At 51.2% G+C, this 20,776-nt stretch overlaps 1 protein-coding gene across 2 annotated transcripts in view; it reads right to left on the reverse strand.

Moving 5' to 3' along the window:
* Nucleotides 1-1,250: 1,250 nt before the first annotated feature.
* The window catches only part of Brpf3 (bromodomain and PHD finger containing 3), a 36,682-nt gene continuing 17,156 nt past the window's right edge, over nt 1,251-20,776 (reverse strand). Inside the window, exons 8-13 of one of the 2 annotated variants that reach the window (XM_034524379.2) lie at nt 18,126-18,632; nt 15,756-15,849; nt 11,380-11,477; nt 8,458-8,555; nt 4,077-4,231; nt 1,251-3,398 (exon numbers count right to left, since the gene is read on the reverse strand). In XM_034524379.2, the coding sequence (XP_034380270.1) occupies nt 3,215-3,398; nt 4,077-4,231; nt 8,458-8,555; nt 11,380-11,477; nt 15,756-15,849; nt 18,126-18,632 (1,136 nt within the window). In that variant the 3' untranslated portion in view covers nt 1,251-3,214. The remainder of the gene's footprint in view (nt 3,399-4,076; nt 4,232-8,457; nt 8,556-11,379; nt 11,478-15,755; nt 15,850-18,125; nt 18,633-20,776) is intronic. The other variant, XM_076917185.1, reaches the window with a different exon arrangement.

Genomic DNA, 20,776 nt, shown 5'->3' on the forward strand with positions numbered 1-20,776 from the left:
ATCGCCCCAAGGCACTACTTCTAACCAGCAAACGGCTGAGCCTCGTGGCTTCTTCTGGATTGAGCTGCAGTTGCAGATTCGTGAATGAATGGTGAGGATCGAGCTGTCATCGCTGATTCTTGTGAACTGAACTGCTGATATCCTGACAACACAGATTGGGTTTGTTCCAAAGAACTATTTCTAAACAGCTGTGCTTCCCCTGTATCCTAATAACTTTTCTTTCCCACTCCCTCTGGAGGGTGGTGGGCTAGAAGGGAGGTCAAAGCATGTAAGAACCCTTTTGAAAAATCCCGCGGAGGAACCACCGAGGCTAGCCTTGGAGGGTATTGTAACAGCCACCCAGTACAATAAACTACAATACCTGCTGTGAACTATCAAGACGTGCTTTATCTATGTTATACGAATTAGGCCCTGTGAAGGTGATCAAGAGCTATCTGCCTTCTACCACCATCAGAGGGCCCGAGCAGGAGGGACAGTAGGAACCCCCCTCAGGCTCTCTGCGAGGGCATGTTACTCCCTATTGTGTCTGTGCTTCACGATGCCCCTTTCTGGGCTCAGCTGGCAAAATACTTGTCACGTAAACATGAAGAGCTGAGTTCAGATCCTCTAAAGGAATGGTTTACAAAAACTCCTTGTGACAGGCACCTGTAATCTCAGTACGGGAGAAGACAGGTGGCTCGCTGGCCAATCAGAAGCTCAATGAATGTATGTAAAAATGGCAGTGATCTCCCCAGGACAAAACTCTGTAAGGAGAGCTCTACCATCAGCCTCTAGTGGCCACACACAGCAAGCTGCTGTAGCCCTGAGGACCACGAGTCCAGGAAGGTTGTGACACATCCTTGCCTAGGGCTCTGCTACAAACTTCTTAGCTGTCTGACCTTGACCAGACCATGCTTTTTAGTCGGATTGGTCTGTAAAGGGCCAGGCCACTTGCTACGATCCTTCCCGTTCTAGGCAGGTGATACCAACCTCTGTATCCCAGCCGGCTGCCCACCTACAGAAGGAACATCACAGGAGGCTTGATCTTCCTGGCCCGCAGTCAGGTGAGCGTGCTCAAGGGGCCAGAGAAGATGCAGCTGAGGTGCGGCAACCTGGCAACTCTGCTCAGACCCCAGTCTGAGCTGGTCCTTACACCCACCCATGAGATCTAAAGGACAGACAAGTTTGTTCTTAGTGGCTCTGCCTTCAGAGAATTGGGTGGTGTTAGGACAGGAAGCCCCTCCAAGGACAGCAGACACAGCACTGCAAACCACGGCCCATAGAACATTTATTTCTCAGAGAGAAAATAAGACGTCATATTATGGTAGGTAAAATTAACTCTTGTATTCTTTACAGGCATAGGTTTTTCTGTTTATTACCTCTCTTATATCCATCTGTTATAAACAATTCTAGAAGGCAAATAAAGTCACTTTCTACAATAAATAGAGCATCGTGTGCTTCACAGCAGACAGACAGACAGACACGAGGCCCTGCGCCACAGCAGGGTCTGAGCCGCGTCCTGTCCTAAAAGAGCAGTTTTTTAAGTGGGACTCGGAGAGAGGGAAGGATTCCGAGACTGAAAAATATAGACAGGAGAGAGTGTTGGGGGAAGGAGTCAGAGAGAGGAAGAAGCCCCGAGATCTTGACACAGGTTTAGACGAGGGTCACAGAGTCCACAGCTGACCAGCTACCTGGGGAGAGGGGGACCGCACTGGCTCCTTGGCTAGACTGCACGGCATGGCCGCACAGTGGAGGGTCCTGGTAATGGAGAGTGTGGGTCTGAATAACTTACGAAGGTATCTTACAGTTATATACAGCACGCCCTGTCCCGGCCGCGGCTGCGCTGTCTACTGGACAGAACCTTGCCCTCTCGTTGAGTTTTGTTGGTTCCCTTTAAACTCTGGCTCATGTCCCAAATGTGTAAGAAGTTGGTGGTGGGTTGCATTTTTTAAAAAGTTTGAGTATGTAAAAATGGCAGTGATCTCCCCAGGGACTTCATATTTGCCCAAAACTCCCCTATGAAAAAACTTAAAACAATTAAAACTAACATCAAGGTAGAAATCTGCGTGGCGGTCGGCGGTCTACAAATCCGCCTGCGGCTTTGGTGCTTAAGAGGTGAAAAGAAATGTCAAGAGCAGAAGCCTCTGAGAGTTGTGTTGGTTTGTCAGTCAGCTTTCCTCATTCACAGTTTTGTTTTCCTTCCTTTTTGAGGGGAGGAGGTTGAGGAGGTGAAGGTGGAGAGGGGGTTGAAGGCAGGGGATGAGAGAAAAGCTGTGTTCCCTGCTGGGGAGGCAGGAGCAGCAAACCCGGGGGAGGGTGCCAGAGGGCAGCCATGTGGCCTGCGGCCTGTGGTGACAGTGGTAACATGCTGATGCAGTAAGGCTTAAGGCTGCTGCAGGAGGAAAAAAACCCCACGAGAGGGGAGGAGGGGCAGCAGCATGCCCGCTGAAGGGCACATGCCACCCCAATATCCATCCAGCCTGTGCATGGACAGGGGCGGCCTTCAACACTCCTCACAGCGAAGGGGATGACGGGAGCCCAGTCCACCCACAGGACATGTACGGCACAAGTGGGCTTCTGTGGGTGTGGGGAGGGTTCCTACAAGTAGAGTGGCTTCTACCTGGGGCTCAAGTGCCTGGCAGACATCCATCTAATGTAGCAGCTGGCCAGGAAGAAAATGGGGCATCAAAGAAAAAGATCAATTTGGTGATGCTGCTGTCAGTTTGGCACAAGGGAGAGAGGAGAGCAATGAGGGAAGGGAGAGCCTGGGCTGGGTGTGGGAGATGAGATGGGGTGTGAGCATGGGCGGTGTGGGGGGAGGGACCCTGGCACATCTCTGGGATCAGTGTCAGAACCTTGCCTGCCCTGAGGTATGGTTAGGTGGGAGAGGCATGGAAGGAGCCAGCTGGCCCCAGAGAAGCAGCCTAGGCCTCTTGCCTGTGGGCCAGGTCTATCTCGCTGGCTGGCTAAGACTCTCAGCTGTTTCTACTTCTAAGTAAGTGGTTCTTCAGTGGAATATCCCCAGGGACCTCGGGTGGGAGTTTTTGGCACACAGCAGTCCTCCAGGGGAACCACATGATTGGTCAATATTGGGTCTCGCCCTTGGAGACCCAGTCCAGTCAGGGCCTGCCATTAGAAAGAAGCTGCCGACCATATACGTGGCAGGGGCAGAAGAGGCTTCTCATGCCTCGGGGACAGAGGAGAGGCAAAGGCAGACACAGGCCCGGCTCCACTCTTACAGGTAGCTGGAAGTGACGAAGGAGTGGGACCCACGCACTCTGCTCAGATGGATCATGGCGCGGTCGTAGGCCACTTGTACTGACTTCCGGATGCTGGTCTTGCGGCCTTCTAGCATCTTGAGCTTGTCCACAGTGTCCTCCACACCCAGGGGCAGGACTTTGTCCCTTGGAAGCCACTGCCTGAAATGCAAGCAGAGCAGAGCTGAGCTGCAGCAGGTCCTGCAGGGGCTCCTTGGGACCCAGCTCCCAGGTCAGGCACAGCCTCCGTGTTGGACATTTCTATAACCAGCCTGCTTTCTACACAGAGATGGGGTGACAACACTTACTAGCCAGGGGCCTCCGAGCCCCGCGTAAAGGACACCAGGCTGCCCAGGCCCCCTTGGACTGGGGCATCCTTTCCTTCAGCCGCTGGACTGCCCTGTTCAGCCTTCAGTTTAATCTGTCTCTGGTAACTAGCTAGTATTGGAGCTGCCTATCCAAGGCCATGCCCATCCCCAGGATGGCCTATGGGTACAGAGATCCACAATTCCCAATGCCTCTCCTGAGCTCTACAGAGGAAAGCCAAGGGCTGTACTCAAAGTGTGCAGCAGCTGGACCTCTCCTCGTGCCCCAGGCTGTCTGATGAAAGTCTCCTCCTGAAAAGCCCCCCTCCCCAGCAGGAGGCCAGCTCCAGCCTTCCTCCAAGGCTGGTTGTCCTCAGGAACAGCCACAGTGGAAGCCTCTCCCTCCATTGGGCTGACCCTGTCACTCACCAGGTCCTCTCCCTCCACTGGGCTGACCCTGTCACTCACCAGGTCCTCTCCCTCCATTGGGCTGACCCTGCGCCCTGGCCAGGGGCCTGCAGCAGCTGTCACTCACCAGGTCCTCTTGTTGTCAAAGAAGAGGACAAGAAAGAGCCTCTCTCCAGCCTCTGCCTGCTTCTGTTCGCCCAGCTTCAGCACGTCCAGCGGAGGGACAGGGATGGGGACACCGTTGTGCAGGAGGCCCTCCCGGGGCATCTTGGGATCGATGATCTGGAGGCAGAAGAGGAGACAGGCCCTGAGCAGGCGAGGGTGGGAGAGCTACAGGCCCAACCATCGAGGCATCGGACACCTCAGCACACAAGGGTTCAGTTCTCCATGTAATGAGTGCTGGAGAGGCTGGCATGGGTCACCAGCACCTCAAAATAGAAATCTTAACTCTTGTTCTCCTAGTCCACTGTGCTGCCCCTCCCAGCCTTGTGCAATCAATCCTTCAGATGAAAGGACCTGATTGTCAGGCTGAGCAGGTGATCCGGATATGGAGGCCAGAGAAGCAAACTCTCTTACAATGTCTCCTAGAAAGGAGTATGGCCACTTCCCTGCCATCCTCTGTAATTCACTCCAGGACTCAGGGCCTTGCTCAGCCGGGCACCTAGGCTGTGGCCACAGAGAAAGCTCAGCCAGACAACAGAGGCAACACCTTTAGTCCTGTGTAACAGGCTCTGGCTACCTGCCACCTTCCCAAGGTGAGTGGGGCCAGACACCTCTATGGTAAGATTGGAGAGGAGACAGTTTTCCCCCTCAGGGTTTGAGGGGAAAAACCAAAGCCACCACCAGAGGAACTAATCCCCAGAACGGCAGGGCTCCATCTGATTCTGAGCAGGCACGTCATCAACAGTGCAATAGCTCTCCAGGTATGTAGCACCGTCTGTTCCCAAGGCTCTTAACTAGCCACACAGCATCCCTTCAATCTCCTGTGGAGGCTGGAAGCCTGACAGGTGTTAGCAGACGGGGAAACACTGGGCACAGGAGGGTGGAACTGTGGAAACTGTGGTGGGACGGAAACCAGCTGCCCTGGAGCCTCTGCTGTGGTCTGGCTTTGGGCCTGAACTGCAGGCAGCCTCCAGCCCGGCCCTGCTTCCAGGGCAGCTGGCTCACGACCTCTGCGCACAGAGGCCAGAGAGACTTGGAAACTGACTGAGGAAGAGCCTTCTCTGGAGACAGAGCAATCTTAACTTCCATGTCCTGCTCCAGGGACCTCTGCTTATAAGAAACTGCTCATTTACCTGGTCATCTGCCAGCACCCCCATGTCCTTCCAAGGTAAGCCGCTAGCTAAGGTACTGAGAGGTGGCTCAGCAAAGGGCACTTGCTGCTGTTCCAGAAGACCCAAGTTCAGCTCATGGTGGGTGCTCATAACCTTCTGCAACTTCCAGGTGACTGACACTTTCCGATGGCCCTCCCCCGGGCACCAGACATGCGTGTGGTGCACAAACAAACATACATACATAGAAGCAAAATACTCATATAAACACACACATTAAATAAATAAATCTAAACAAATTTCTTAAAGACCCTAACAAAGAACAACTTCTGGCCTACCCATGAGCTATGTAGTAACTGAAACTGTCCCCCAGGTTGCCTGTCACTCTTCCTGGGACTGAAGCTGAAGATCTAATGACACAACAGAAACGGTCCTAAGACTCCCCAGCTACCGAAGGGGGGTGGGTGCTCTGCTGCCTCCACCTGCACCTGCTGGCTGTCAGGAAGAGACTGGGAAGACCTGGAGGACGAGCGGTCAGAGGACAGCTGCACACGGTCCACTCAGTGAACACGATGGCGGTTACAGAGCGTGGACACGAAGCTTGTGGTAACATGCGGCAAATGTGCGCACACTATCACGTGCAATACGTCATCAGCAAAAGGGAACAGTACAAATATTACTCCATATACTACAAAGGGGTGGGCACACTGCTTCCCCCACCACCCCGTTTTTTGCCCAAATCTCCTGTAATGTACACATTACTTTTGCAGAAGCAAAACAAAACTCACAACAGCCCGGGTACACCATGCACAACGGACATGCGCAGGAAGAGGGATGCAGGCCATGCACCAAATAAAAGCACATGTTGTGTTCAGGTGGTGACTGAATTTCTTCTTTGTAGTCTTTTGTTTGGTATGAGACAGGGTCTCGTTATGTAGCCCTGGCTGTCCTGGGACTATATAGACCATACTGGCCCCAAACTCAGTGAGGTCCATCTGCCTATGCTGAGATAAGTGGGTGCCAACATGTCCCTGGATTTTGTTTGTTTATTTGTATTTTAAAGGCTAGTTTTGGATTGTCTTTCATTGTAAGGTTTGAAAACAACCAATGAAACAAAACCCCAAACCCAATGCTCCAAACCTGCCAGCACCATCACTTCCTTAATGACTAAACTGGGTCCATGGTCTCATTTGTACAGAGCTCCCAGTTCAGTGTCTCCAACTACTGGGTGAGTGTGACTTTTCCACACCTGCCATAGCTGAGGACGGGACAAAGCAGGCTAAATGAACCAATATGTCCCCAGGAAGTGGTACAATATCATTGCAACAGGGTTTCCTCATCGTCACAAACAGGATCCCGTCTTCCTCATCTCAGGAGGCTGCTGTCAGGCTCAAGAGTCACAGAGAGGTAGGGATGGGTGGAGCTGTGCACCAGAGATCCTGGGTGGTCCTCCCAGTGCTACAGACCCTAAGAAACCCCTGATGCCTGGACTCGGCCTCTGGAAGGCTTCTCTGGTATCCTGATGCCTGGACTCAGCCTCTGGAAGGCTTCTCTGGCATCCTATGCCTGGACTCAGCCTCTGGAAGGCTTCTCTGGTGTCCTATGCCTGGACTCAGCCTCTGGAAGGCTTCTCTGGTATCCTATGCCTGGACTCGGCCTCTGGAAGGCTTTTCTGGTGTCCTATGCCTGGACTCGGCCTCTGGAAGGCTTCTTTGGTATCCTATGCCTGGACTCGGCCTCTGGAAGGCTTCTCTGGTATCCTATGCCTGGTCTCGGCCTCTGGAAGGCTTCTTTGGTATCCTAGGATGGAGCTGACTTTATATATTTTTTAAAATCTCTCCAGATGATTCTCACAAGATCCAAAGGTTTCCAGTTGGTGGTATTATCTTCCAGAGCCTGTGGCCAGTTCCTCCCCACCTGGGAAAGCTTTAGGAGGCTGCGGTAGATTGAACAGGAATAGCCCTCCGACAGTCCTGTATTTCAATGCTTGGCCACAGGGAGTGGCACTATTAGAAGGTGTGGTGTTATTGGAGTGGGTGTGGCCTTGTTGGAGGAAGTGTGTCACTAGGAAAGAGGACTTTGAGGTCTCTTATGCTCAAGCTCCACCCAGTGTGGAATCAGAGTCTCCTCCGGGATGCCTTCAGAGCAAGATGTAGAGCTCTTGGCTCCTCTAGCACCATGTCTGTCTGTATGCTGTCATTGCTTCCTGCCATGATGATAACGGACTGAACCTCTAAAACTGTAAGCCAGCCCCAATGAAATGTCTGACTTTATAGAGCTGCCATGGTCATGGTGTCTCTTCACAGCAATGAAGCCCTAATCAAGGTTAGGAAGATAGGAGACAGAAGCCAAGGAGGTAGATAGGATTATTAGCCACTACCAATGTGTAAACCTCAACTAACTTGTGCTAGAATCCTTATAGATGCCGCCCCTGGCGGGCGCTCCAGGAAAATAACCACGATTGTGCACCAAGGTAAAGCTAAGATGTTCACTGACAACTGCCGACCACAGAGAAAGAGTAAATCTAAACGGGGAGCTGGGAAATGGTCAATGCGTAGCACGTGAGAGCAACTGAAAGACGACGTCATCGTTAGCAAGGACATGATGATGTCATCATTAACCGGGACAGGATGTGAGATGTGAGATGGACATGTTCACGGTATGCTGGGAAGGGAAAGGCATACTGCCCCGTATGCACACATGTATGTGTGGGGAAAGGGGCCACTGCAGCCCTGAGAGGCCAGGACTGGGGAAGACTCCTAATGCAGGGACTCAAAACAAAGGCTTTCTTTCCATCATATTATCAAATTCCAACCCCAGTGCTTACTGGCTGGCTGACAGTAGCTAACAGACCCTGTCTCTTCCCGTCAAAACAAGACCAACCATTCTGTCCCTGGCATTTCAAGGACTCGGTAGGCAGATGTTAACTACCACCGCTAAGCATTGTTAGTGTTTGAAACTACACTGAGCAGTGTTCCTCCCACACAGACCAAGTGAGCAATGCTACAGAAGCCCTAAGCACCAGGTCTCTGAAGACCTGGAGCCTTGTGTGTGTGGGGAGGGGTGGGTTGCTGGTTTGCCCCAGGAAAGCTAGAGTAAAGATCCCCCCTCCCCACTGCAGCTGAAGGCTCCTGACTCCCACCACACTCATCCAATCAGATAATCCCCCAAGGCAAGGCAGGGGCCAGAGGCGCCGGGGGAGAGGGAACAGGAGGGTGTCGTCTGGGGCAGACTCACCAAGGCGGGGTAGGAAGGGTAGCCTCGGCACTTGGCCCACACCAGCTCCAGGGGCTCCAGGTCTCCGCGGTCTTCAAAGGGCATCAGGAGGCTTCTGCCTGGGGGGTGGGGGAGGGGAGGAGACAGCGCCCAAAGGGGACTTGGCATGGTGCCCCAAAGCCCTGCCTGTGGCTTCCATCTGACTGGGGCAGCCCAGGATTGAGTCAGCAACTCCCTCCACCCTTTCCTTAGGGATTCTAAAACTGGGTCAGGGGTCAGCAAAGTAACCCTATAAATGTCCGAACGATACCTATTTCACCCTTTTAGGAGCTACATGGTCTCTGCAGCTCCAGCATGGAAACAGCCAGAGACTAAACAGATGCACATGTCTCCTCAGCAATAAAACTCACGTTCTGACACTGAAATTTGAATTTCATACAACTTTCACATTATAAAATACTATTTTTTTTCATAATCTGAAATGCAGAACCATTTTTAGTTAATGAGCCATATAAAAACAGACAGCAGGCTACAGTTTACCAACCTCTGACCCTGAATTCTGGGACAGCCTCCCTGGGGAAAAAAAATAATGGCTTCACCTCCAGGGCCTCTTAGGGAGAAGGCGCATGCCCCAGCTTGAGCAGAGACAGCACTGTCTGCACCCCAAGTTGGGAATCCTTCTCATGGAGGCTTTATGATGGAAAATGCAGAGACCATCTCAACAGAACCTGAACACTGCTCTGACCAGGCCAGGATAGGCCGTCCAAGCACCTGGCAGCACCACAAACTAGCAGAGCCAAGGAGCTGGGCACAGGCATTTGCTGACCCCAGGTATGCAGCCTGGGACGGGCTACCCCTCCTCAGCCTCACTGACACTCTGAGCATCACAGAGACCTCGCTCCTTCCCAGACCCCTGCAGACTGTGAACAGAAGTGACCTTCACCCAGCTACGGAAAAGGGCTCAGATCTGAGAGCAGAGACTATAGTTAACTAGGATGAAAAAGAAAGATGTTTCGACGCCAGTGAGTGAAGAACGCTGACAATGAACCGGTACAAACCAGCACCAAGACCAGCGGAGCAGAAACCCGTGCAGCCACGTGGAGGAAAAACTACAGACCTTCAGGTTCTTTTGGAATGCAATTCTATTCAGTATCCCAGGAGCATTAAAATAAATGTTTGCACCATCTGCACCATCTGCTCCAATAAACTTTTAAGAAAATTTATTATAAGAAAGGTAATAATAGGATTTGGGGCAAAAATGTGCATTCAAAATATTGTTTGTGTTAAAGGCTGGAGGTAACCCACGGTCCACTCACGTCAAGCACAGCTTGTCAGATAGAAGGGTCCAGTAATACAGTACACAGAAAAACCATGAGCCTTTAAAAAAGGGGGAAGTGTACAAGCAAAAACTGTGAGCAGAGTGTGTGTCAGATTCGCACTTGTCACAGTGTGCCTGACAGAACTGCAAGCAACCCAGGGACGGGGCAGCGGTGTCCCCATGCAGGCTTCAGGAGTGCAAGTCTTTTTAAATAGTCTTTGGCATCATTTTTAGTATGTGGGTTTAAAAAGTAAGAAGAAGAATGTCACCACCAGAAGCACAAGTGTGCCAGATCCACTTCCTGACTTCACGCTTAGACGCACAGATTCACCTGGACGTGAGACCTGCTGTCTGGGTGCGGACACAAAGAAATGGGACTCAAAGGCATGCATCCGTCAACAGACACTGGGAAAGGCCGAGGGAAGCAGCTGCACCAAGGAAGGAACCCTGTGTGTTAGAGGGGACTGGCAGACACGGGCCATCCAGAGTACACATGACAGACAGACAACTGTGAGCTAAGAAGCAGACTGCTCTGGACCTACTCCATCTGGGGGTCACCCCAGGCCTTCTTTTCTATCAGGCGAAACAAGCATCATCGACAAAGCCCAGGTTATCAGTGACACGTTACCACAGACGCTAGAGAGCAAAGCCCGGCAACATCAGCCAGAACTAACTACAAACACACATACTTCCTCCAGCCTAACACTCCATGGATGGAATGACCTGTGCCTGCAGGGGCTCTCAACGCAGCACTGATGAAGACACTTCAAGTGTCCGCCTGTGGAGGGCTTTAGTGAAGCCAATGGAGAGTCCTCCCATACAGTGGGCCGCTGGGCAGGCAGGAGAAAGCAAAGGATTTCCAGGGTATACCATACCATGAAGTAGAAGAAAGGAATGGGGGCCCGCTACACTTTTCTCAAACACATGTACAGGTTTCAGCTTGAATATACATTAAGTAGTTCTGAAAAAACAACCATACAGCTAGCAGCCAATGTTCCGGAGAGGAATGCTGGCTTTCATTAGAGTTTCTGGATTTCTGGTCATCATGGGCACGTGTTAACTACTCAAACTGTGCTGCCTAGTGTTTTTGTTTTAATTTGGTTTTTGTCAACCTAGACATGGGTCCTCTGGGAGAGGGACTCTCGATTGAGTAAATGCTTCTCTCACACTGGCCTATAGCAAGTCTGTGGGCTTTTTTTAAATTGATGGCTGATGAGGGAGGGCAGGGTGCAGCCCATAGTGGCTGATGTGATCCCCGGGCTGGTGGTCACATCAGAACCCGAGCAAGTACTGGGGAGCAAGCCAGTAAGCAGCATCCCTCCACGGCCCTGCTTCATACGGACTGTAGGCTGTACTGAGGAGAGCCCTGTTCCCTCAGGTTGCTTTTACCATGATCATGATCACAGCAACAGAGACTCAAAATACAACACAAACTAAAGATACTTCAAAAATGAAACAAAAGCTAAGTGTTACTGGCCCAAGAGTGAAGGCATCTCTCTAGTCAGTGTCTGTGGGTGTAGCCCTCACAGACTGATGGCCAGGCTGGGAGCCCCTGCACGGAGCAGCTCGGACAGCTTGCTTCTCAGAACATGTTTCCCCCAGCTCCGCCTCCATAGTCTCCTCACCTGAGCCACTGTGGTCAGAGTCTCCATTCACACCTTCAAGGAAGGGCACTCGAGACAGGGCTGGCTTCCCGCGGCTGCGTTTGGGAGGCGTCAGGCCACTGCACACAGAGGAGAGGGTGAAGTGAGCAGTCTTTAATTGGAACCAACCCACTCTTGCTTTTCCAAGTCTAACAGGCACCAAAGCACAAAGGCAGAAACAGCGTTTCCATTTCCTCTGCAGGCCAGTATTAACCCGGCACATGTGACCTGGGGGTTTCCACCAGAAACCAGTCCATCCTTGTGGAGGGACTCTCCTGCTCTACAGAGGACCGTTTCATCCAGAGGGAGACCATGGGGCTGGGTGTGGTGTTGCACACCTTTAATCACAGATCTCTGTGAGTTCCGGGACAGCCTGGACTACACCATGAGACCCATGAAGACAACAGCAACACAGGGAGGGTCAGTTACCCAGTGTCCTCAGCCTCTCAGGACAGTCTGGCTACCAGGAGGCCCTCTCACCTCTGCCTGGATCTGCACTCTGTGCTTTTCTTGAGAAGCCAATTTATTTTTGAGATCCGAAAATCTGCCTCTTTTCCAAATATTCTATAACAGTCACATCTTCTTTCCAGAATTAGCAAAGACATTTTAAATTGAAAAATAGATCCACTTCTCACTTCCAAATGGTTTGTGAGTGAAGTTTTTCTTGGATAGGGATGGATTCCCCCCCCCCCCCAAACTAAAAAGGAAATGAGCTTCTTTCTTTAAACAAAGCTACTGCAAAGAGGGAAAGTCTGGAGGATGAGCTGGGTCAGTGGGTAAAGGCACTTGATGTCAAAAATGAGTCTGATCCCCAGATCCACTTGGTAGGCGAGTACTAACTCCTACAGGCTGTCCTCTGGCCTCCACAAGCATGGTGGCACAAGCCTTTAATCCCAGCGCTTAGGAGGCAAAAGCAGAGGTAGTCAGATCTCTATGAGTTTGAGGCCAGCCTGGTCTACAGAGCAAGTTCCAGGACAGCCAGGGATGTATAGGGAGACCTGTCTCATCAAAAAGAAAAAGAAAGGCAGGAAACAAGAAAGAGGGAGGGAGGGAAGCCAATTAGACAAAGGCAGGAAGCACTGGCGTTAAAACCATCCCTTGCGCAGGTTGAATGCACAATCAGAGTTATGGGTTTCTGGGCAACAACTATGTGGCTGGGAGCCCCACACTCATCAAACTTTAAGAAACTCTACCCCTGCTGGCCATGGGCACACACTCTTAGTCGGAGTACCAGGGAGGCAGAGGCAGGTGGGTCTCTGCAGTACCAGGGAGGCAGAGGCAGGTGGGTCTCTGTGATTTGGGGCTAGAGCATCTACAGAGTGAGTCCTAGCTGAGCTACACTGTAAGATGGTCTCAAAAATAAATAATGTTGCTGATCTATAACTTTTCAACCAGAAGAAGCGGTTAAAAGATGAGTCAAACCTTTACAGAAAAGCCAAGATGCAGCAAGTCAAGGAAGGGTAGAGTGTGGAACTCAGGTTCACCGAATCAGAACTGAATCCATGCTAAAACTTGGATTAACCAAAACCACGGCTCACATTCCCCCAGGAAACGCAGTTGGTACCTATTTAGGAAGCAACACCAGCAAAGCCTACAAAGCCTGCCCATGCAGCTCAGAGCAGGGCGAGGCAACTAAGAGACAAGCCAGGCAGCTTGTCTCCATCTGTGACCTTCTGTGACCCTGAGCAGTGATGGCCCCCGAGGCGTTAGGAAATGTGGAAAGTCCATGTCCACACAACCATGCACTCTGTGGATGGTTTCCTGTTTTTCAGGTCTAAGGTATCAGAGACTACCAGTGTTCTACTCCAGAGTGCCAGCACAGACTCGAGGGGCTTTGGACACTAGGCTGCAGCAGCAGAACAAGCTGTGTGTGCTTCTGATGAGGCAGATCCATGCCGCTGAGGCTTGCTTTGCAGACTTCCCCAGAGACCCAGGCCAACCCAGGATAGCCAGTCTGCTGTTCGGAGGCTAATTTCCATCCATCTCCTCTACGAACGAGATGAGCTACAGGAACTGAGGTATCTTCACATCAGTGACTCCCACCACACCTCAGCAGCAGCTGGAGGAGTGACCACAAGAGGGTGCAGTTGGGTGTGGTGGGGCACAGATGTCACCCTAGCACTCAGAAGGGGGAGCCAATGGGGGCCAAGCCTCAGTCACACCGAGTTCACAGTCTGCATGGCGTGTAACAGACTGCCATGGAGCACAGTGATTAGAAAGGTGCTCAGAAGAGCGGTTTGGACAGACCAACCATGGAGCAAACGGGCAAGAGGTGAGGAATCAGTGCAAGGAGACAGGCTCCGTGAGTTCAAGGCCAGCCAGCCTCGTCTACACAGTGAGTTCCAGGAAGCCAGGGCTAAGTGGTGAGACCCCACCTCAAAACAACAACAAACCAGAACAAGAAGAGACAACATGGCTTCAATCAAACTTATAAGAGTTTCCTTTCTGCTCTTGCTGGAGAAGTGGAGAGGAGGGAGAGTCTAGGAGGGAGAGAACACTGCCAGCAGAACTTGGGTCTCCCATTTTACTTACTTTTACATTTTTTTTTTTAAATTATCATGTGTGTGCACACAGGTGTGGAGGTGCTGGCACGCACCTGTGTGTGTGGAGGTCTGAGGACAGCCTGTGAAGTGGGATTTCTACTTCCACCGTGTGATTCTGGGGACTGAGCCTGGTCAGTCTGGTCCCAGTCTCTCATGCTTAAACTCTGAAACACCAGCTGAGAGAGGAAATACCTTTCAAGGGCATGGCTCCTCTACCAAGCAGAAAGCAAGAAGTGGCGGCTGACTGGAGGTCTTCACAAAAGCAAGCATCATCTGGACCAGCAGGCCAGCTTGGCCTGCTTCTGACTCACAGCTGGGAAGCCTGCCCTTCAGTAAGGGAAAACAGTACCCTTTCCACCCCAGCCAAGGGCTGGAAGGTGACAGATGGCTGACCTCAGTCTTACCCTAACTCCAGTAAACTGACCTTCCAGGCACTTACATATTTGCTTAGCTCTAATTTTGTTTTGTTTTTAACATGCTTTACTACAAAGCCTAGGCTGGTCTCCACCTTATGATTCTTCTATCTCAGTCACCTAAGTGTTGTGGTTACAGGCGGGGGCCACTGTCTTTGAAGAAAGCCAAGAACTCCAACCTGAGAGCAAGCAAGAAGCATTTCATTTTCTAACATTTTGAAATCTGTATTTTCTAGCCTAATAAACTCTCTATCCGCATTACTCCCTTTGTGTTTCTGGAGGCTCTGACAGACAGGGAGAGAGTCAAGGCAGTTTTGAGGTTTCAAGGGGAGGGACTGATGTAGGAGGCCAGCACAGGCCCCACCTGGAAGCTCGGCAGGTAAGCAGATGTCAAGGCACACACGCCAACGAGGCTTGCTTCACAAGCCTCCAGACACAGGCCAGCCTTTTCTGGGCTTTCCTAAACCAAGGGTTCTCTCAGCAGTCACCTTCCACAGTGACACCGAGGCCCTTTCACGCAAGCATCCCTCTCTATCCAGAGTCTGGGAGAACAGAAAACACAGGGCAGAACTCAGTAAACTCTTAGACTTGGGAGAAATGAAGATTCTGGTTCAGAAATCCTCCCTTCAGGTTAAAGAACAATAGAAACCCATCCCTTCTCAGCAATGTCGGGTAACCTAGAGCCTCTGAAAAGGGGGCCTTTAAAAGCCCATACTTGGTCTTCCCTCATTCCTACACAATACCTCTACAGAAGCCACAGTTGTGGGCACTTGGATGTAGCTGACACATGCCTGCAACCCCAGCACCCGGAAAGGGAACAAAGGTTGAGCTACCCTATTTCAAAAACCAAGGGCTAAAACCAGGCATAGTGGTATACGCCCATAATCTCAGCACCTGGGAGACCAAGGCAGTAAAAAGATTTGAATTCCAATCATCCAGGTCTACATAACAAGATCCTATATCAAGAAACAAAACAAAACCAAGGGAAAAAAAAAAGCTTTGGTTGTAACTTACTGGTAGAGCGCTTGCCTAGCAGGTGTGTGGGCCAGGGTTCAACCCTCACGGAAAAGAAGGCAAAACAAACCGAAGAGACCAATCCTACGAAACCATGTCTGCACCAAGCTGGGTTCCGCACATGCCCACGTACTGGAGTGTGCGTCTCAAATAGCAACTTCCCTGGGCAACAGGAGACTGAGCTCCACAGACACACCAACACTGCTCTTGCTTAGACAGATCTGAGAAAGACCAGTCCCTTTCCCTCAGCGCTCCAGTTATAGACAGGCCAGAGCCTGGGGAGACCGCAGTAGTGAGAACTAAGAAGGAAGCTGGACCTGTCACTGAATGGAGAACGAAGGAAAAGAGGTCTCAAGGCTGCCCGAGCTTGGGGGATAAGCGTCCTTACCTGCCAGCTTCAAACGCCAGTCCTCCACTGAGACCCAAACTACATTCCGAGTCAGACCCGCTTTCCGTGTGTTTTCCAAAGCCGTTAGTCACGCCTGCCAAGGACACACAGAGTGAGCCCTGAGTGCAGAACCTCTCTTCCCTGACACATGCCTCCCTGTGGGAAGCTGCCTCAGAGGACCAGAGAGGTCGGTGGCTATCCCTGTAAGGAGTGTATGATAGGTGGCAGAGGGACCCTTAGAGAGAATGTTAGCCAGTGAGCAGATTGCACCTCCTGACTCTCCCTGTAAAAGATGACGTCAGCACACGCCTGACCACTGAGGGAGACTACGGCTTCCCCACCTGGGTGGGCTCACACGCCCCTGGATCCACTCTCATTTCAAACCTCAGTTATCAGGGAGGTCCTCTGGCTCTTGAAGAGCCACAGCCTTACCTCTTGATGACCACTCATAAGCCCTCCCTGTCCCAGCTGGCAACGGCAGCTTCCTTCTCCAGGGAAGCTGGCAGGAGAAGCTAAGACAGGATAAGGGCTTAGGGTCAGCCACACCCAGAGATATCTCAAGGAGCCTGTGCATCGAAGACTGCACGCTTAGGACTACAGCAGCCCAGAGGAGACTGGAGCACCAGAGCCAGGGCTCCAGGCTAGGCTCTCAAATGCTGGCCCCCTTCTTTGGTGAAGTAGAGAGGCTGTTTGGTAGGAATCCTTTCGCAAGGAGCCTCGAGCAGAGCAAGCTGTCACTGTCCCAGGGTCACCTTGCCATAGAGGCTTCCCTTGCTCCATCTGTTGGATTTCTAACTCCCGAGACCCCCAGCTCTGAGCACTGAACCAAGGCTGACAGTGGATCAGACCACCGATTTAAGAGCTGTCAGACACCTTGGCTAGAAAACAGCAAGGCCAGCCACACTTGTGAGAGCAGACGCCTGAGCCAGGATGGCTCTTCCCTGGCCTAGCGTTTCCTCTAACATAAGGACCTTAGCGTGAGTCAAAGGACATAACTGTGCCTTCCCTGCGAAGGATGGAGGCCTGCCTTCTGAGCTCAGCTCAGGTTGTATACAGCTAAGTTGTATTCTGAGTGCCAGGCAGCAGCGATGGCTGCAGTATCCTCGAGCCACAGGGGCCCAGGTTGGTGGGACTTCATTCTTAGTACAATCAGCTTTAGCTGTTTGGGGACACACACACAACTGGAAAGATGACAGCATCTGCCACCATTGGCAGCGTTCTCTGTAATCTATTCTAACCTTAGCCCTGCAGCATAGGAAGAAATAACAAGCAACACATCTGTAAGAAAGAGAGAGGCTCAGAAAGGGAACTTCCCTCCAGTACAGGCAACGGGAAGTCAGGGTCTTCCTAACAGCCATCCTACTACAGAGACACATGGCTGAGGGAAGGGGAGGCTGTGCTGGAAAGAGAGAAAGCAAGCACTGAGCACACCATCACAGCCACCACATAAAGGATACGTGACAGAGGAGCACCGGTCAAGAGTAGCCTTCCTACCTCACCACAATCAAATATGCCTGCCTGGCATGTAAGGCCCCCACATGTGCCTTGGGCCCCTCACACCAGCTACCCCTTTCCAGTTGCCCTCAGCTTCAGGTGTCATCTTCAAGAGAAGCCTTCCCAACCACTGGTCAAGTTCCCTGAGCGGCTCTGGCAGTGCTCGGGGACTTCTCAGTAACTCAGAGGAGCACTCACTCCGTGCTCTTTGTACGGCCCTGAGTCTGACTTAGTACCTTCTACCCATCAGAGACCAGCTCCTGCTGGGCACACAGTCAGGACTCCAGTGACCTAGCTCTGTGATCTATTCTGGGACCTCCTCTCCCGACTGCCACATTGCTGCACGTGTGTGCCCACCTCCAAGGCATTTGCTCATCTGTCTGTTTAGACTACCATTCCCTAGACAAACTGAAGCAGCTCAGACTTCAGTTTCTTCACATCTTTACCCAAATGTCCCCTTCCCTGGCCGCTCTGTCTCATGCCACCCAGTACTCTCTATGTCCTCTTCTCTGATAGTATGACCAGTGTTTTTGATTAATGATTGTCCCTGAACTTCAAATACAAGAGCCTCATTTGCCCGCAGTCTGTTTCTCCTGGAAGAGAGTTTCATGCTTTGTTCACTAATTTTCCTCCAGTGCCTAAGACAGTGTCTAAAAAAAAGTATCTCAAGAGTGAACTGAAGGGAAGCTAGAGACCATTTGACCACATAAAGTCTTATTGTCCACTAACGGCCAGGGACAGCACAAAACACAATTTAAAAACAACTGCTCTCAGCTTGTTTCCTCAGAGAGGTTCCTAGAAATGGCTGGCAGGGGAGGGTCCAGCAAAGCAGCCAAGCAGATGGGAAATAGGTAAAGAAGTCGCAGGCACGGTCACCTGTCTCCTCCTCCTGCTGAGGGGACCTCTCCCCTTCACTGTCACTGCAGCTCCGGCTCCTTGGCCGCTTCCGGGAATAGTGTTCCTCCTCCGTGCTGGCTGGAGAAGCAGGGCCGTCCCCTGGGCCGTGGGCCCCGCCGTCTTCCAGGGTGCCGTCTGGAGCTCTCTGTAACTTAGCTCCGTCCGTGGCCTTCTTGCAGAGGACTGTGGCTCGGCGGCCCACACTGCCGAGAGGGCTGCCAGCAGGGCTGTCAGAGTTTATGAGAGACAGCCTGTCAACGCCATTGTCACTAAGCAAGCACTGCAAGGGCTCGTTCCCCAGCTGCAAGGCTGACTTCTCTAAGAGCTCTTCATCCTCCACCTTCCGGGACTTTAGGCAGCAGCTTGAAGGTCTGCTGTCACTGATGGGTTTCAGGGTTGGGGGATCTGGAGGAGATTCCTGTTCTGACAAGGAAGGCGCAGGCCCAGTAGGCTCTAGGGTTGGTGGGGCAGGCAGTTTTGAATCATCTGTTGGAGAAGAAGAAATCATGCTTGAACATTCTAGAACAGTCTGCTCCTACAAGTCAGACGCTGTCTCTGCCAGCAAGGACCGTGGCTTTGGCTCCTCTTAGGCCTCAGATCTAAGTGAAGATGAAAGGAGGCGTAAGCTCTGTCCACACTCAACAACTCTCAATCCCTGCCACGTGCGTGCGTGTCAACTAGGACAGCAGGTTCTCAGCCTGCCCAATGCTGAGACCTGTGGAGAGCTCTTGGTGCCTCGTCAAGGATATTGGCTAGAATATTTACAATTTGCCTTTAACAACACCAACATGTTGGTGACCAAAACAGATGGCTTGAAACTAAAAATGGATCCCCAGACAGCGACACTAGTTTAATAGGCGGACAGACAATGATGGTTAAGTCTGCACAAAGCCTTACCAACCTAAGACAGAAGTGCACTGCTTTGGATAACGCTTTTTCAATGATGAGTAAAGAAGGCATTCTTGTCAGAACAGCCTAAGACAGATACAGTCTTGTTTAATGAATTAAAAAAGGGGGGAGGTGACATGTGGACATCGGGCTAAGACACGGAAGTAGGCTCAGGCAAAAATTTGACACTGGGCTAGGGCAAGGCTCAAGATAAATACAGCTGAGAAATGTGTTCTTTGTATCTTGATTGTCTTATTAAGTCCCTGAATACAGTAATCATGGGACCTTTGTTTATGCCTTGCTTGTTCCTTGACTACTTTGTCTTTGACCTAGGACTGACCCTATTCTTTGCATGTACCTAGAATGGTATAAAAGCAGACTGAAAAAAATAAATAAATAAACCCACCACTGCACTTGCTGGGGTCATACTATAATCTTTTCTTTCTTTAATCCTCACTCCCTCTCTCGAGACCCTGTTGACTGACTGAACTGACTTAGTCAGTGACCCTTTAATACAATTCCTCTTGTGGTCACCCCCAACCATAAAGTTATTTTTGTTGCTACTTCATAACTGTAATTTTGCTGCTGTTCTGAATCATAATGTAAATTATCTTTGTAGCTAGAGATTTACAGTTCAGACCAAATGAAGGCAAAATACAAAGGGAAGATGGCTTACAAAGTGAACCTAATGGTTTGTGTTTCAAATGTCACTCTCGTCTGAGAAAGTCATTGGCATAGTCAACAGTGAGGCAAGGCTTCAGCTTGCCAGACTGGAGGATTACATTCTCACCAACATCGGGGTTTTCTCACCTGTCCTCAGTTCTGGTTTGTGAGGGCACCCGGCAGGCAAAAAGAGTGTTTGCAGACATAAGGAACTAGGCAGCTCCCAAACAAGTCTGCTTCATTTGAAAGTTTACAAGACACAGCCCAGACATCCCCATATGAACCTCTGAGACTTGACCAGGAAACCCTCTGGGTGATGCTAAGGCAACTGGCCCACTGTGTGTGACCCTGTCACAGTCAAGCAGTGGGATTCAAATGACATGCTGACCGACACATGAAAGTTAATGGTCACACAGCCTTCTGATGTCATGTGGCTTCTCTATTGTGTCTCTGACCTACAACAAAACAGGCCAGTGTCTGCAATTTGAGCCTTATTAAAACCCATGCTTAGGCTCTGCGAGTGACAGGTCTCCCCAAACCTTGGGCTGAGGCAAGGACAGGCTCCAGTGGGAAGCAGCTCGGCTCATAGATGGGTCCTGGGTTTCGAGAGTTGCTTCCTTGAATCATTAAGGTAAGGAGCACTCTAATAAACTGTTGGCTGTCACATGACATTCACTGGAGAAAGCCACCTGCTTCAGTCTATGCGGTCCTTGGTCATCTGGCTCCTTGGTTGGGTGGCCCTACAGCCCTGGCCAGCTGGGATCCAAACCACGAGTCCAGGCTACAAGGAAGGTCCTCATTTCTCTGCTCATCCTCCCACAGCCAAGGGGAGCCTATTCTCAGAGTGCTGCACTCAGTGGCAGAGAGGAAGCTGACTGAGCTGAACTACCTGCTGTGGAGCTGCTGGGCTCCAGCACCCTAATCTCTTCGAACCTCTCCACTGCCCTGTAACTAACCATTCTGGAACATCTGGGTACCTTGGGAACACACTAACACCCCTACCCCAACCACTTCCAAGAGCTATGCCTACCCGCAGGGTCAGACCTATACTCAGGGGAGGATACTCTCAAGAGGTATCA

Source organism: Arvicanthis niloticus, chromosome 20, assembly GCF_011762505.2.
Source record: "Arvicanthis niloticus isolate mArvNil1 chromosome 20, mArvNil1.pat.X, whole genome shotgun sequence".
In the NCBI taxonomy this organism is placed as follows: domain Eukaryota; kingdom Metazoa; phylum Chordata; class Mammalia; order Rodentia; family Muridae; genus Arvicanthis; species Arvicanthis niloticus.